Genomic DNA, 16,538 nt, shown 5'->3' with positions numbered 1-16,538 from the left:
GGGACTACCTTTCGGTCCAGATTGTCCTTTGATCTCCTACACCGGGACTGTAGAACATGGCTACATCAGCATGGACTATAGCCTGTCTTGTCCTGGCATCTGGCGGATGCTGGGCGGACCCTTTTGGTTCCTTTCCGTCTGTCCTTCTGCTCCCCCACTCGGGTGGATACGGACAACGTTGCTCGGGGGCCGACGGGACCAGTTTGTCAACTTCTGCCCGTGTTACTGGTCTGCGCCTGATCACATTTGGTTTTTCGCCCGCTTGCCAGGCGACTCCAGCGGGTTCGCTACTGCCCGCTCCTGGCTGTTTTTCGTCCAGGATCTGTCGTAAGAATTATGGTTTTTTTATCTGGGGTTCTGTGGGAAGCTGTGCGTTCCCCACTCTGACTTTTCTCTCCCCATGGTTCTGTCTTTTTTCCAGTCCGGCCTGGACCTGGGACTGGGATTCCTTTACTTGAGGTATCAGTGTCAGCGCTGTTCTTCCTCTTCCAGCGTTCCCCAGCCCTCTGGGCCTGTCAAGACCTTCTTACTCGAAATGGCTCTTTGGTTCCTCTGTACTGTCCTTCGGTACCGCCCTGGGAACTACATACGGAGTTCTCGGCGCTCCAATCTTGTCCTTGGAGCCGTTACAGAAGTTCTCTCTACCCCTCCTGTCCTGTACGGTTGTGTTTCCGTATCAGTCGTGTCTCTGACGGGTGCCTGAATGGCCCCCTTTTTGTTCTGAGCCTTCTGTCTTTTTCCAGGACAGGGCTGTTCTACATCCCGTTCCTTCCTTCTGAAGGTGGTGTTTGCCTTTCGCTTCAACACTTCACCAATTTGGACGTTGTTTGGGCCTTGCAGTTTTTACTTGGAGATCTTCGACTCTTGTCGACGTTCGGTCTCTTGGGTTTCCTGGAGGTCCGCGCTTAGAGTTGACGGACTCCAGGGTGGTTTTCCTCCGCTTTATCAGATTGGCTATTGCTGAGGTTACCGCACCGAGGGCAGGATTCTGCCTTTACTGTCACCGTTCATTTCACCAGAGCGGTCGGTGCCTCCTGGGCCGGAGGCTTTGGGCTTCGGCCATGCATTTGAGCAAGGCGGCCACAGGTCTTCCTTGCACGCTTTACAGAGTTCTACAGGGTGCATACTCTGGCTTCGGCGTATGCTGCCTTGGTCCGCCTGGGTCTGCAGGCGGCGGTTCCTTGATGCCTTCGGGTGCTTCGCCTTGGAGCTGTGGTCCCTCCCCTTTTGGACTGCTTTTGAACGTCCCAAGGTCTTCTGTGTCCCCCAAGGAAACTGGGCGAGAAAACGAGATTTTTGTATAACTTACCAGTAAAATCTCTTTCTCGCTCTTTCCTTGGGGGACACAGCACCCACCCATTCGTTGTTTTTCTCTACACGGTTTCCGAGTTTGTGTTACCCGTTGGGTAGTTGGCTTGTTGGTTCCTTGTTGGACTTTGCCTTTTCTCACTGCTTGGACACGCAACTGGCTGCCTTTCTCTCCAGGCTGAGGGTATAGCTGTGGAGGAGGGGCTTAACAGCTTTCACTTAGTGTCACGCCTCCTATGGAGATGAGCTATACCCAAGGTCTTCTGTGTCCCCCAAGGAAAGAGCGAGAAAGAGATTTTACTGGTAAGTTATACAAAAATCTCGTTTTCCAAATACCTTTCATTAGTTATAATTACTCGTTTTGTCTAGGGAGGAATCATTAGAAGAAATAAAATGGCTGCTGTCCTATTAGTGCACACAAAACCTGTCCTAATCACACAGGAGCACAAGTTCCTTTATAACACTGAGGTAAAGAGCTGCCTCATCCTTCTCTCCAACTTGTCAGGAATTATGATCCTGAATATAGCTGATAAGCTCTTCAGATGAATCTCTGTAGGAATAGAGTTCATGAGGAGATATGAAGTATAGAGAGGACGGACAGGACAGACGGAGGTATTGGAGACTGCATACAAGTGCTGCTGCTCATTATTCACAACATCACCCTCCTCTCTGTACCTTTTATGTCTCCTCATAAACTCCATTTCTACACAGATTAAGCTGAAGTTCTTATCATCTGTATTCAGGATCATAATACCTGACAAGTAGAGCAGAGCGGATGATGAGGCAGCTCTTTAGCTCCACGTTCTGAAGTAACTTGTCCTGCTGTGTTATTAGGACAGGTTTTGTGTGTACTAATAGGACGGCCGCCATTTTATTTCCCCTGATGATTGCTCCCCAGACAAAACAAACCATTATAACGAATAAAAAGTATTTGGGAATATATTTATACAAAAGTAATATTTAAGTATTTACATTTTCTTAATTCCCTGAGATCCCCTTTAAGGTCAAATTAGTAATTTCTGATGGGTCTGCAAACGTAAACATCCACTTAAGTGTAATTTGAAAAACGGCTATGGTTGCAGCCGTTACAGGATCCATTGCATCCACATCATAACTGCCCTGTTTGCTTTGCCCTCATAGTTCAGTTAGAGAGAAGTGTTCCTTGGTAGCCCCAGCTGTCTCCATTTCTGAAGCATCCACATGATATAAACCCCATCCAGGTGGGGCTGAGTTTACAGAAACAGACAAACTCACTGTGCAGTGCTTTTTCCAGAACTCCCACTAAAGTCATTAGGAGTTACAGAAGCCACATAGCACAGTGAGCTCGGCCGCTTCTGCAATTCCAGCCATCTCTGCTTTCAATCTTAGGATGCATGTGGAGGCAAGAGATTTATGACCTGTGGATATGGCATAAATGTCTGTGATGGGAATATCCCTTCAAACTCTTTCAGCAGTTTAGAAATGTCTGATATAAAGGGAACCTGTCAGCTCACTGAGGGCAGCATGGTGTGGCGACGGACCCGCTGATTTGAGCAGTCTGTCATTGCTGTGATGGCAGTGCCGAGCGCCAACGCTGCAAGGGAGATGAGTCTGATGAGACTCACTGCCCTTCACTACCATAACCCAGAGGCAGGGGTATTGGTCCTGTGTGTCTTCACACTAAGCATGATGGCAGTAGTCGCTCTCCAGCCCTCCTACTAACTCTGATGAGGCCATCATTAGTATCAAGGCAGAACCTGCTTTCATCACAGAACACTATTGTTTGGCGTTGATGGCCACATTAGAGTTCACTGGAGGGCCAAGGTGGTTGCTGGCTTCCATGCACAACAGTCAGCAACCATCTTGGCTGAACTACGGATTCAGGTTGAAGAAGCTTGGAAGGATATACCACAGTAGGATATCCAGCATCTGTATGACCATTACATGCCAGAGTGACAGTATTAATGTGACCCGGCCTCAATATATACCCTGCTGCAGAACCCAAATTAAAGGGTGCTCACATTGTCCATCTCGGCTCAGTCACATTAGAGGCGTTTGCCCACCTCAACGATAGCATATCTTTAGGATATGTGTCATCAGTGTCAGATGGATGCAGCTAACATGCCTGGGACCCGCTCCTATCTCCCGAATCGGGCAACCGAAGTGAAAGGGAGCACACAGCGCATGTGCAACATGCTCTCCATTCACCGCTTTGGGCTGCAGGAAATAGCAGAGCCAGCGCTCACCTGTTTTAGTGCTGAAGAGAGGGTGTCTGCACTTGTGCAGTGCGCTCTCCTTCACTTTGGGGGGCTTGTTCTGGAGATAGGTGTGGAGACCGCACCCATCTGAGGCTACTTTCACACCTGCGTTTAGGTCGGATCCGTCTGGTATGTGCCCAGACGGATCCGCACCTATAATGCAAACGCTTAGATCCGTTCAGAACGGATCCGTTTGCATTACCATGATAATGCAAACGGATCCGTTTTGACTTTACATTGAAAGTCAATGGGAGACGGATCCGTTTGAAAATTGAGCCATACTGTGTCAACTTCAAACGGATCCGTCCCCATTGACTTACATTGTAAGTCTGGACGGATCTGTTTGCCTCCGCACGGCCAGGTGGACACCTGAACGCTGCAAGCTGCGTTCAGGGGTCCGCCTGCTGAGCGGAGCGGAGGACAAACGGAGCCAGACTGATGCATTTTGAGCGGATCCGCATCCATTCAGAATGCATTAGGGCTGGACGGATCCGTTCGGGGCCGCTTGTGAGAGCCTTCAAACGGAACTCACAAGCGGAGCCCCGAACGCTAGTGTGAAAGTAGCCTTACATTGATGGCATATCCTAGTCATATGCCATTGATGTCTGAGATGGGACTGCCCCTTTTCCAGGTGTTCTTTTTCATTTTCTGTAGTTTGCATAAGGCTTAGTGTTACCTTGCATCTCTCATTATTCCACGGATTCTGGATTTTACTAACACGTAATGTGTGTTAAAATTACAGGAACAGAGTTTGTGGTGGTTGAAGACGCATCATGTGTTGATACCAGTGCCATAATTCTCAAGGGAACAACCGTTCTAACGTACAGACCCAAACTGGTGGATCGTCCGTTTTCTGGCAGTTTATTTGGGATTGAGGTAATCGGGCTGCTTTGTTGTTTTATCAAAATCTCCCTACAAACCAAAAATTGACAGAGTCTCTGCAGTAAACTTGCAGAAAGTTGAGATCAGACAATCCATTGATTTGAATAGGCACTGTGCAATACTTTGGTGCTGAAGTTAAATGCTAGCGGCCATGTTTACCTGAAGATCACAGCTCATTGCTAGAGGTCATAGCAGGGGTACAATTTAATGATTTGTACATTTGAATTAATAACATAATTCTGGATAGATAGATATTGTAGCGGTTGTGCTGAATTTTCAGTTGTTAATTATTATAATTTTAATAGGTGTTTTCCTGTTGCTTGGGGAATGAACACGACACTGCACTCTCCATCATTGATCCCGTTCATGTACAGATAGAACTGGTTGGAAATTCAGCTTACCAAAACAGCTCTGGCCTCATGGATGCTTTTAACACTGAAGATTTCCCTCCAATTCTCGAGGTAAAATAAGAAGCGCTCACCTGTTATGCTGCTCTTCCTCCATAATCAGACAGTTGGTACCATTCCTTCTCTGGAAGAATGGGGCCTTAGGCCCCTTTCACACGGGCGAGATTTCCGCGCGGGTGCGATGAGTGAGTTGAACGCATTGCACCTGCACTGAATCCGGACCCATTCATTTCTATGGGGCTCTGCACATGAGCTGTGATTTTCACGCATCACTTGTGCGTTGCGTGAAAATCGCAGCATGCTCCTCTTTGTGCGTTTTTCACGTAACGCAGGCCCCATAGAAATGAATGGGGTTGCGTGAAAATCACAAGCATCCGCTAGCAAGTGCGGATGCGGTGCGATTTTCACGCACGGTTGCTAGGTGACGATCGGGATGGGGACCCGATCATTATTATTTTCCCTTATAACATGGTTATAAGGGAAAATAATAGCATTCTGAATACAGAATGCTAAGTAAAATAGGGCTGAAGGGGTTAAAAAGAAAAATAATAATAATAATTTAACTTGCCTTAATCCACTTGTTCGCGCAGCCGGCATCTCTTCTGTCTTCATCTGTGAGGAAAAGGACCTTTGATGACGTCACTACGCTCATCACATGATCCATCACCATGGAGATGGATCATGTGAATGACCATGTGATGAGCCTAGTGACGTCATCAAAAGTCCTTTTCCTCACAGATGAAGACAGAAGAGATGCCGGCTGCGCGAACAAGTGGATTAAGGTGAGTTAAATATATATATATATTTTTTTTTTTAACCCCTCCAGCCCTATTTTACTTAGCCTTCTGTATTCAGAATGCTATTATTTTCCCTTATCCCTAATCCAGACACGCTCGTGTGAAGGAGGCCTTAGTGTTGTTCCCCTTCAGCTGTTGTTGGCTTTTTTGGCCCTCTTTAATCCCTCACGAACCGGGTCCATTATTGTTTTTGCATTTTTTCCTCTCTACATTCCAAGTGCTATAACTTTTAGTAACCTTAGGTGGACTAGAACCTGTGATCTGTTCGTTTGTCCTATACACTGTCTGTTCGTTTGTCCCATACTATTGCAGTCTATGGGATTCTTCAACACTGCCTGCTAAGCCATGCCTCTTGCACAGCTTTACAGGTAGTTAACCATGACAGACCTGTGAACCCAGGCTGTCATGGTAACCGATCGGAGTCCTTTGATTTCGCTGTGGGGCTACGATAGGAAGTCAGAGGGAGGGTCTAGCCTCATTGACGCTGCAATCGATATTTACAGCAGCATCTGGGGTTAAATGACCTTGTTTGGCATTATTGCCAGTCCTAGTCATTGCAGCCAGGTGTCTGCTATATTATACAGTCGGCATCTGCCCTGTATGGAGCGCATTCAGCGCAGCAGCCAAATCGTTACAACCCCTCAAGCATAAAGACATACACGTTTGTGATTATATATTAAGGGGTTAAAGAGACAGACAGAATGCTGAATAGATTCATTAGCTGATCACTTGCACTGCTAACCTGCATCTCTGAGCATCAACTGAACAAAACTTATTCTAGCCAAAAGGGAACAGCTCCTTCCAGTGATCAGTAGGCGCCTCGGCACTGAGGCCACCCCCAATTAAAACGTATTATGTCAAAGGTTTTGTAAAAAGAACATTACTCTGTTCACATAACGTTGTCACTGCACATTTAAAGGTTCTGGAGCATACATCAAACTATTCACACAGTGGTGGTCCAAATAGTCATCTGGATTATATCTGCTTGGGGTAGAAATACTGTAGTGACTTTTCTCTCTTGTAATATCAGATTCAGTTACAGACCCTGGACATCAGATTATCCTACAATGATGTGCAGTTGTTTCTGGCAATTGCAAAATCCATTCCTGGGCAGACCAGCTCCAGTGCCCCAGAGTCTGCACCCTCCGACGTCTCTGGCAGCAGTCAAGGCAACACCAAGGAGAATGAAGGTTTAGTTGTGAAAGATGTACACAGACATGTGATGGATCCCCTTCTGGGTAAGACCTGACATAAGTATTTTAGACAAGTTAGGGTTAATTTACAGATCCTAAACACGGGGGTTTGTTAAGGGAATGATCATATGTAAGTTCTGTATCTCACCATGGCTGTTTGCTCTCTAGAAAATCAGCTGGCCCGCCTGCAGGAGCTGGGGTTTGCTGTAGCGGATTGTCGTAAAGCATTGCTGGCCTGCCAAGGTAAATCATTGTCTTATTGCTGTCATTAAGGTAAATCATTGTCTTATTGCTGTCATTAAGGTAAATCATTGTAATGCAGGAAACCGTATAACTCATGCAGTAGATAAGAGATTTATACTTGCATCTGAGCTGAATTCTTGTCTTGTAAGGACCATCAGACTGTGAGGGTGACGCCAGGAAGGGCGCTCGTCTTACTTGGTGATCCACAGGCCAGTGATAACATGGAGGGATTTGGTAGTAGCTTTTATCAGTTCTCCACTTATTGTATTCATTCAATGCTGCTGGGGTAGTCCATATTATCTATGGTCTTCCTGAGACTATAGAAGCAGACTACAGACTATGTCATTTATATTTCCTTCAGCATTTTCTTATATCTCTGACAGCTAAAAGAGAGTGATTTTTAATAATAACGTTATATTAGCGATTTATAATATTCCCTGATAGCTGTATTCTGGATATTTTCTTATAAGTGGAGCCTATCTTTAAAGAAGAAGTCCTGCAATTTTTTTTTATTCTTGCACCTGTTAGAAAGGTACGTGATGTAATCTGTAGTGAATAGTGTTGAGCGAACTTGTGTTTTAAGTTCGGTGTCTAAAGTTCGGGTTCGGGTTATCGAAGAATCGCGTTATGGATTCCACTACCACGGACCACAACGGAATTTGGAATCCATATCGGGATTCTTTGATAACCCGAAGCCGAACTTTAGACGCCGAACTTAAAACACAAGTTCGCTCAACACTAGTAGTGAATGTAATCATCTCATCAGTGACTGTATTTGTGAGTTATAACCCCCCTTCTGATCTTCAGCTGTGTCATGTGACCAACTCTCTGATCTCCAACTGACACAGGACAGGAAGTCTGTTAATTCTCTATTCATTCCTATGTGACTTAGAGTGAGGCTCCCATAGGAATACATAGAGAAACTGACTTCCTGTCCACACATAAGATGCTATGTTATTTGGAAAGTCTGATTGGTCATATGACACAGCCGAGGATCAGAAGGAAGGGGATAACTCACAAATACAGACACTGGTAAGAAGATTACCTTCACTACAGATTACATCATGTGCAAATAAAATATTTTGAGGTTCTTTCATTTTAGTTGATATTAGCTGTTGTGACCCCCTTAGATATTTTGCCAGCCATGCATAATTTGCAATCTCCACTTAAAGTTTCATAAAATTATGGCGTAACACAAGGATATGACATAACTTTATGGTGGGCGAATGATCACCCCCCACAATCCTGACTGCTGATTCAGGCCCCTGGCCTCTTCACTGTCTTTCCCCCCACAGCAGTGCTCTTGGCTTCTGACCATCAGGCTGTAAAGGGAAACTGAATCACATCTGGCTGGGAGTGCTTCTGTGCAGCGAAGGCTATGAATGGGACACAGCACTTAAACCAGCACTGAACCCCCTTCAGTGTCAGGATCGGTGGGGGTCCCAGAGATCAAAAGACCACTGACCATAAAGTGATGGCATATTCTAAAGATATATGATGACTTCATGAAATGGGGATGCTCCTTTAAAGGGGTTGTCTCATCTCGCCGTTACTAAGGCAAGATGAGACACAGTACCGACCATACCCTGGCCAGAAAACAGCAGAGCGCTCCAGCGCTCGCTGCTTAAAGGAAACCGGTCACCTGGATTTAGTGTATAGAGCTGGGGACATGGGCTGCTAGATGGCCGCTAGCACATCTGCAATACCCAGTCCCCATAGCTCTCTGCGCTTTTATTGTGTTATAAAACAGTTTTGATCCATATGCAAATGACCTGATATGAGTCCTGTATCCGGAGACGAGTCAAGCGGAAAGGAGCCCAGCACCGCCCCGCGTCCTCCGAGTCTCCTCCTTGCTGGCTGACGTCACAGAGCTGGAGCGCCGAAATCTCGCAATGCGCGAGCTAGCGCATGCGCAGTGTCGGCATCATGTTCATTCCCTGTGCTGGCATCAGCACAGGGAACGAACTACGCATGCGCTAGCTCGCGCATCGCGAGATTTCGGCGCTCCAGCTCTGTGACGTCAGCCAGCAAGGAGGAGACTCGGAGGACGCGGGGCGGTGCTGGGCTCCTTTCCGCTTGACTCATCTCCGGATACAGGACTCATATCAGGTCATTTGCATATTGATCAAAAAGGTTTTTTAACACCATAAAAGCGCAGAGAGCTATGGGGACTGGGTATTGCGGATGTGCTAGCGGCCGTCTAGCAGCCCATGTCCCCAGCTCTATACACTAAATCCAGGTGACAGGTTTCCTTTAAGTAGCTCCTGTTGCGGTGCATGAGAGCTCCAAAAACAAAGTAGCACAGTTCGGGAAACAGCATACCGTAGCTTGCTGTGCTACGCTGTTTCTGTAGCTCTCATGCACCGCAATGAGAGCTACTGAAACAGCAAGCGCCGGAGCGCTCTGCTGTTTCCCAGCTCATTGGTGGTCGGGGCTGTCTCATGTCTCCTTAATAAGGGCGAGTTGAGACAACCCGTTTAGGGCTCATGCACACGACCGTATGTATTTTGCAGTCCGCAAAAAAACTGATCCAAACAAAATACAGTTGACATCCATGTGCATTCCGTATTTTACGGAACAGCTGGCCCGTAATAGAACAGTACTATCCTTCTCCGTAAGGCGGACAATTATAGGCCGGGTTCTATTTTTCTGCGGAACGGAAATACGGACATATGGAAACGGAATGCACACGGAGTAACTTCCGTTTTTTGTTTTGCAGACCCATTGAAATGAATGGTTTCGCATATGGTCCGCAAAAAAAACAAAAAAAAAAAACGTAACGGACACGGAAAGAAAATACGTTCGTGTGCATGAGCCCTTAACAGGATTGTCTCAAATGGACAAGCACTTCTTAGGGTCCATTCACACGTCCGCAAATGGGTCCGCATCCGTTCCGCAATATCTGGAACGGGTGTGGACCCATTTATTCTCTATGGGGCAAGAGTTGCGGACGAGAATAGGCAGTTCTATGGGGGGTGCCAGCGGGGTGTATTGCGGATCCCCAATTTGCAGATCCGCAATACACTACGGACGTGTGAATGGACTCTAAAACTGAAGCTGCGTCAGCAATGTGATGATTGCCTTAAGTCCAGTTTTTATATGTTCCTCTCATGCTTAGGCCTCTTGCACACGACTGTATAGCTTTTTCAGTATTTTGCGGTCCGCAAAAAACAGATCCGCAAAAAATACAGATGACGTCCGTGTGCATTACGGAACAGCTGACCTCTAATAGAACAGTAGTATCCTTGTCCGTTATGCGGACAATAATAGGACATGTTCTATCTTCGAACGGAAAGGAAATACGGAAATGGAAGGCATACGGAGTACCTACCATTTTTTTTGCGAATCCATTGAAATGAACGGTTCCCTATACGGAATGCAAAAACGGAACGTAAATGGGAAAAAAAAACGTTTGTGTGCAAAAGGCCTTACTCCCTTTGGGCCCTAATAGGGGGCATATTGAACCAAATACTTAAAGGAGTTGTGCAGCGATTTATATTGATGACCTATCCTCAGAGTAGGTCATGAATATCTGATTGGGGGAGGGGTGGTCCGACACCCGATACCCCCGACGATCAGCTATTTGACTTGCTTCCTGGTCTTTACACTACGTGTTGTCTCCTGTGGAGCGGCGGCGTAGTGTAATGACAAGTACTCACTCCAATCAAGTGAATGGAGCAAGTACTTGTCATCGAGAAGAAGTGCAGTATAATGAACAGCATGGGTCGCTGCCTTCTCTTCAAACAGCTGATATTGATGAGCTATCCTGAGGATAAGAACACAAATGCAATAGCACTCTGCAACCAGCACTCCGCCCTGCCTCCATGCTGGATGTTGAATGAGGCATTGGTGTACATTTTGGCCAAAGAGTAATAAGCCACTCACCACGTCAAGGTCGCCTCTATGAGTGGTCCCTAACACTAGTTCCTACCTGTTTATGGGCCATGACAGCCACACAAAGTCCAGGGAGCGCAGGTACAGCATGAACGCCAGGCACACTCTGCTTTTAACCCCGTCCAATGCTGTTACAGCTTTCATCGGATCCAGGGATGCAAGTACCAACATGCATGCTGAGCCCACTATATACTTCTCCTGGAGCCAAATGGCTACTGGTAGGCCCTGTAGAAGTAGACTCAGTTTTATACTGACTTTAAAACCAGCCTCCAGGGCAGACTAACTGGTCAGGTGTGCATGACTGCATGGAGATTGCCACACCTCCAATATATACTACAAAGAAAAAATGTGGGGGATTCAATCAGCACAACCCTATATGCAGGTGCACATCGCTATGGCTAAATACATATACAAAGAAAAGAACACAAATGCAATAGCACTCTGCAACCAGCACTCCGCCCTGCCTCCATGCTGGATGTTGAATGAGGCATTGGTGTACATTTTGGCCAAAGCGTAATAAGCCACTCACCACGTCAAGGTCGCCTCTATGAGTGGTCCCTAACAATAGGTCATCAATATAAATCGCTGCACAACTCCTGTAATGTAACTTTTCTTTTACCTTTTAATGTAAACTATCCTGCTTCATATGTGGCTGCTTAATGTCTATAAATCCTGAAATACTTGTCTTTTCCGTCCCTATAAGGTCAACTAAACAAAGCTGCTACGTGGCTTTTTAAGAATGCCGAGCCATTGAGGCCTAATAAGAACAGCAGTGGGACTGGAGCCGTTCGCTGGATCTCTGGAGTGGAGCTGAAGGCAGACAGTATCTGTATCTGTTTCATTGATGACTGCATGGACTGTGATGTCCCCCTGGCAGAAATCACCTTTTCACGTTAGTATAGATGGTGCAAGAGCGTTTACATTAGTATTTTTTTAGTGTCCTGTTATTTTCAATATGTTGCAGTGGCTAGGAAATACACTTGGTAGTTTTTCCTCTTCTCAACAGGAATAACAAGTGATCGCAGATTTCTCCTTTATACATCCAGTACATTTCACATACTCCGAGACTGCAGTGTAAAGCATGCAGTGTAGTATGATATATGCATTAGAGTTATGGTTTAAATAAGTTTGCCAATCTTGAAATATTTAGTGCAGATTGCTTACATGCAATAATGTTAGTTACTTGCTAAATTACTGTCTGTGGTTGAGACTCCTCTGTAAGCCAGAAAGTGGAGTGAGCTGTCAGAGTAATGATAAATCTGGCCCATGGTTATCTCCTCCCTTTTAGTACAGGACATCTCCGATCACAGGGCTCTTTTCTCCACTGCTCCCTGGCTCCCCCTGCCTCTGGAGGGGTTGTATTGCACATGCTGGGCAGCAGATTATGCAAAGTCAGTGAGCAAAAGAATAGCAGAGCAGACTGTAAGTGAATATAGCACTACCTTACAAATTGTAATAGAGCATGCAGACTGCTGTAAAAAAATGCAATGCCTGTGCAAGTTGAGAGGAATCATTGCAATTGTAGACCTGTACTTTCGTATTCACATCAGAACAACAGAGCTGTCCATGATGGCATCATCTAGTGATCAGTCAGACACATATAGGTGCTTTTGTGTATCTTTATAAGCTCATACCACTGGATTCTGTGCAGCCTGGTGCATTATCCTCCTTCCATAGGCAGAGTACTTGCACTTCCATTGGGTGCCGTTCAGCCTGTAGCATTACCCTCCTTTTTTAATTGAATAAGTTTTTGCACTTGCCTCTCGCGCCTATTCATTCTGTATCATCACTCTCCTTTCTTAGGCAGAGTATTTTCACCTCCCGTTGGCTCCTATACATCAGGTAGCATTATCCTCTTTCTATAGGCGGACTATTTACACCACCACTGGATACCGGATGTCCTGTAGCATTGCCCGCCTTCCATAGACAGAGTAGTTGCACAATCTCTGGATCCTATACTTCCGCTAGCATTCCTCTCCTTCTGTAGTAGGAGTATTTACTCCTGATACTGAACATTTTGTGGTATTACTCTCTTTCCATAGAGTAGTTGCACTACCACTGCTTCCTATACAGACTATCGCATTACCCTCCTTTATTAGGCGGGTAACTGCACTTCCACCGGATACCTTACGTCATGTTGCATTACCCCCTCCGCAGGCGGAGTAATTGCATTAATACTGCATATCATCTGTCCTTTCGGATTTCCCCTTCTATAGCTGGATTAGTTACACCACAGTTGCATCCTTCCATTGGAGAGTAGTTGCACAACCAGTAGTGCTTACACTACTACTGGACCCGGTACATCTTGTCAGGTTCCCCTCTTCCGTCAGCGGAGTGATTCACTATCTCTGGAAGCTGTCCATCCTATTGCATTTTCCGTCTTCAAAACCGCAGTGGTCTAAAAAACTCTACGCTTCAGAGAAGCGTCAGAAGACGCAAAGGTGTGTACTCTGTAAAATTTTAAAAAAGTGTGCAAAGATGACTAGGTAGCCGCCTTGCATACCTGGAGGGCCGTAGCCCCATGATGCAGTGCCCAAGAGGCCCCTACTGCCCGAGCAGATTGAGCAGTAACCCGGAAGGGTGGGGCCCGGTCACTGATGCGGTACGCTTCCACAATGGCCAAAAGAATCCATCGGGAAATGGAACCTTTGGATGCAGCTAGCCCTCGTCTCGGCCCCTCTGGAATGACGAACAGCGAATCCTTCCATCGGAAAGATGACGTCTGAGACATAGATGCGAACGGCTCGTACCAAATCCAGAGTGTGGAGCGACTGATCACGATGATGAGACTGGGCAGGACAAAAGGAAGGTAGAATGATCTCTTCATTGAGATGGAATGCCGACACAACCTTCGGAAGGAAGAACTGAACAGGGCGAAGGACTACTTTGTCCTGATGAACGATCAGGAAGGGCGACCGACAGGAAAGAGCTGCGAGTTCTGATACCCTACGGATGGAAGTGATTGCCACCAAAAAGGCCACCTTGTAGGACAGGAAGCGAAGGGACACCAGCTGCAAAGGCTCAAACGGTGAGGACTGGAGAGCGCTGAGCACCAGATTAAGGTCCTAAGGATTCAACAGAGGGCGGTAAGGGGGAGCAGCGTGCGCAACCACTTGCAAAAAGGTCCGAACCGCAGAAAGCGAAGCCAAGTTCCGCTGAAATAGAATGGAAAGAGCCGAAACTTGCCCTTTGAGAGAACTGAGAGCCAGCCCCAGGTCCATGCCCCACTGCAGGGAAGACAAGAGTCACAGCAACGAGAAACGAATGGGATACAGCTGGTGGCGTTCGCACCAACTAAAGTAGGACTTCCAGGTCAGACGATAGATCCGGGAGGACGGTGGCTTCCTGGCACGAATCATGGTCTGGACTACAGCATCCGAGAAACCCCGAGCCCTTAGTATGGCGGCCTCAACAGCCATGCTGTTAAATGTAGAGACCTTAAATTCGGGTGAAATATTGGTCCCTGTTACAAGAGGTCCTCCTGAAGGGGAAGACTCCAGGGTTTGTTGGCAAGGAGGGAGACTAGGGATGCGTGCCACACTCAGCGTGGCCAATCCAAGGCCACGAGAACGACGGGCAGTCCTTCGAACCTGATTTTCCGGAGAAGACGCGGAATGAGGGGGGAACACGTAAGGAAACGTGAACTGACTCCATGGTATCACAAGGGCGTCATACGCCAGGGCCAGGGGATCTCTGGACCGCGCAACAAAGTTCTCGACCTTGTGGTTGAAGCGGGAGGCCAAGAGATCCAGGTCTGGGCGACCCCCCCACCCCACCTCGCTCACAGATCGCTAGAAAAACCTGCGGGTGAAGAGCCCATTTGCCGGGATTGAGGCGCTCCCGGCTGAGGAAGTCAGCGATCCAGTTGTCGACGCGAGGGATGTGAACTGCCGACAGTGACGGGACATGGTCCTCCGCCCAGCTGAGAATCAGCACTGTTTCTGCCATGGCTGCCGGGCTCCAGGTGCCGCCCTGGTGGTTGAGGTATGCCACAGCCGTGGAATTGTCGGACTGAACCCGAACCGGACGTCCCTGGAGGTGGTCGGTCCAATGTAGCAGAGAGAGACGAATCGTCCTCAATTCCAGAATGTTTATGGGAAGGGAGCAAAACTGGTTCGCACTGGTAGTGAAAAGGACCCACTGCGAACCAGAGAATCTTTTAGTGACTGACGCAATAGGGACATGGAGGTAAGCGCCCTAAATGTCTATCGAGGTCAGGTACTCCTGCGGTTCCATTGACTCAATGACCGATCTCAAGGACTCCATCCGGAAACGGCAGAGCCGAAGAAAGCGGGTGAGGACTTGAGGTCCAGGATGGGACGGAATGTACCACAAAGAGATTGGAGTAGAACTCGCGAAAACGGTCTTGCGCAGGAATCGGGACGATCACTCCCTGCCACAGAAGGGTGAGAATAGCCTAAAAAAAAGGAATGAGCGGCTGAGGGAGAGGTTGGGGGAGCTGAACTTCAGCTTGTAACCCTCTGTGATGACTTCTCTCACCCAGGCATCCGAGACGTGAGCCAGCCAGACATGATGGAACAGATGAAGGCGGCCTCCCACTCGGTTGGGGGTGTTAAAAGCTGCACGTCATGCAGAGGAAGTCTTGGGGGTTTAGGACTTGGAGCCCTGTTGGCGGGGACGCCAGGAAGGGCGAGGTTTGAAGGAAGGCTTGCGCTTCTGATCTGGGATTGCCTTGTCGGTTGGCCGCTTAGAGCTGGAAAAACTCAGAAAGGGACGAAAAAGAGGCCTACGCTTTTTCGATCTGTTGAAGCGTGCTCTGTTCAGTGGTAAATGAGTGCTCTTACCACCTGTAGGCTCAGAGATGATTTCATCCAGACGTTTGCCAAAAAGTCTGCTGCCGGCAAAGGGGAGGGCCGTCAAGGCTCATTTTGAGGTATTATCTGCCGCCCAGCAGGAGAGCCAAAGGGTATGGCGAATAGCCACCAAGTGAGCTAACGAGCAGGCCATAAGTCATGCCGCGTATAGAGAGGCTTCACAAACGTAAAAACTGGCCTGGGAGAGCTGCAGGGCAATATCAGAAAGTTCCTCCGCCTGGTCCCCAGATGAGAGGCCCTGGCGTAGTCTGTTTGCTTACTCACCCATAGCCTTGCTCACCCATGTAGAGGCAAAGACTGGACGTAGTGCCGTGCCTTCTGCTTCAAAGGATGACTTTGCAAAGGATTCCAATTTTTTATCACTGTGGTCGGAAAAGTAAGCCCCATGCTCCGTAGGCAAGGTGGTATCTTTAGCCAAGCAGGATACGGGAGGGTTCAGAATAGTAGAGGACGACTACTTCTTTGTTAATCCTCCGGAAAGGAGTCCAAGATGTCTAATCGTTTTGGCAAAGTAAAAAGCCTGTCAGGGAAATTCCACTCCTTGGAAAGAGAGGACTAAAAATCCTGGTGGTTAGGGAAACATTTTGGCGAGCGACGGGACCGCCTGAAGGAAAAACTGTAGCCGACCGATGAGGGTACAGGGTCTTCAACCTGTAAGGTTTCTATAACCGCTGCAATGAGATTGTCTACCATAGAGCACAGTTTTGAAGACTGGTCTTCAGGAGAGACAAAGTCAGCATCT

General features: G+C 47.4%; 1 protein-coding gene across 2 annotated transcripts in view; it reads left to right on the top strand.

The window, feature by feature from the left end:
- VPS13D (vacuolar protein sorting 13 homolog D) overlaps positions 1-16,538 on the top strand; it is a 351,123-nt gene that overhangs the window by 133,226 nt on the left and 201,359 nt on the right. For both annotated transcript variants that reach the window (XM_040429067.1, XM_040429073.1), the window contains exons 32-36: positions 4,288-4,421; positions 4,733-4,888; positions 6,662-6,869; positions 6,993-7,067; positions 11,665-11,853. In XM_040429067.1, coding sequence (XP_040285001.1) covers positions 4,288-4,421; positions 4,733-4,888; positions 6,662-6,869; positions 6,993-7,067; positions 11,665-11,853 — 762 coding nt within the window. The remainder of the gene's footprint in view (positions 1-4,287; positions 4,422-4,732; positions 4,889-6,661; positions 6,870-6,992; positions 7,068-11,664; positions 11,854-16,538) is intronic.

Source organism: Bufo bufo, chromosome 1, assembly GCF_905171765.1.
Source record: "Bufo bufo chromosome 1, aBufBuf1.1, whole genome shotgun sequence".
Classification (NCBI taxonomy): domain Eukaryota; kingdom Metazoa; phylum Chordata; class Amphibia; order Anura; family Bufonidae; genus Bufo; species Bufo bufo.
This window is presented reverse-complemented; position numbering and strand designations above follow the sequence as displayed.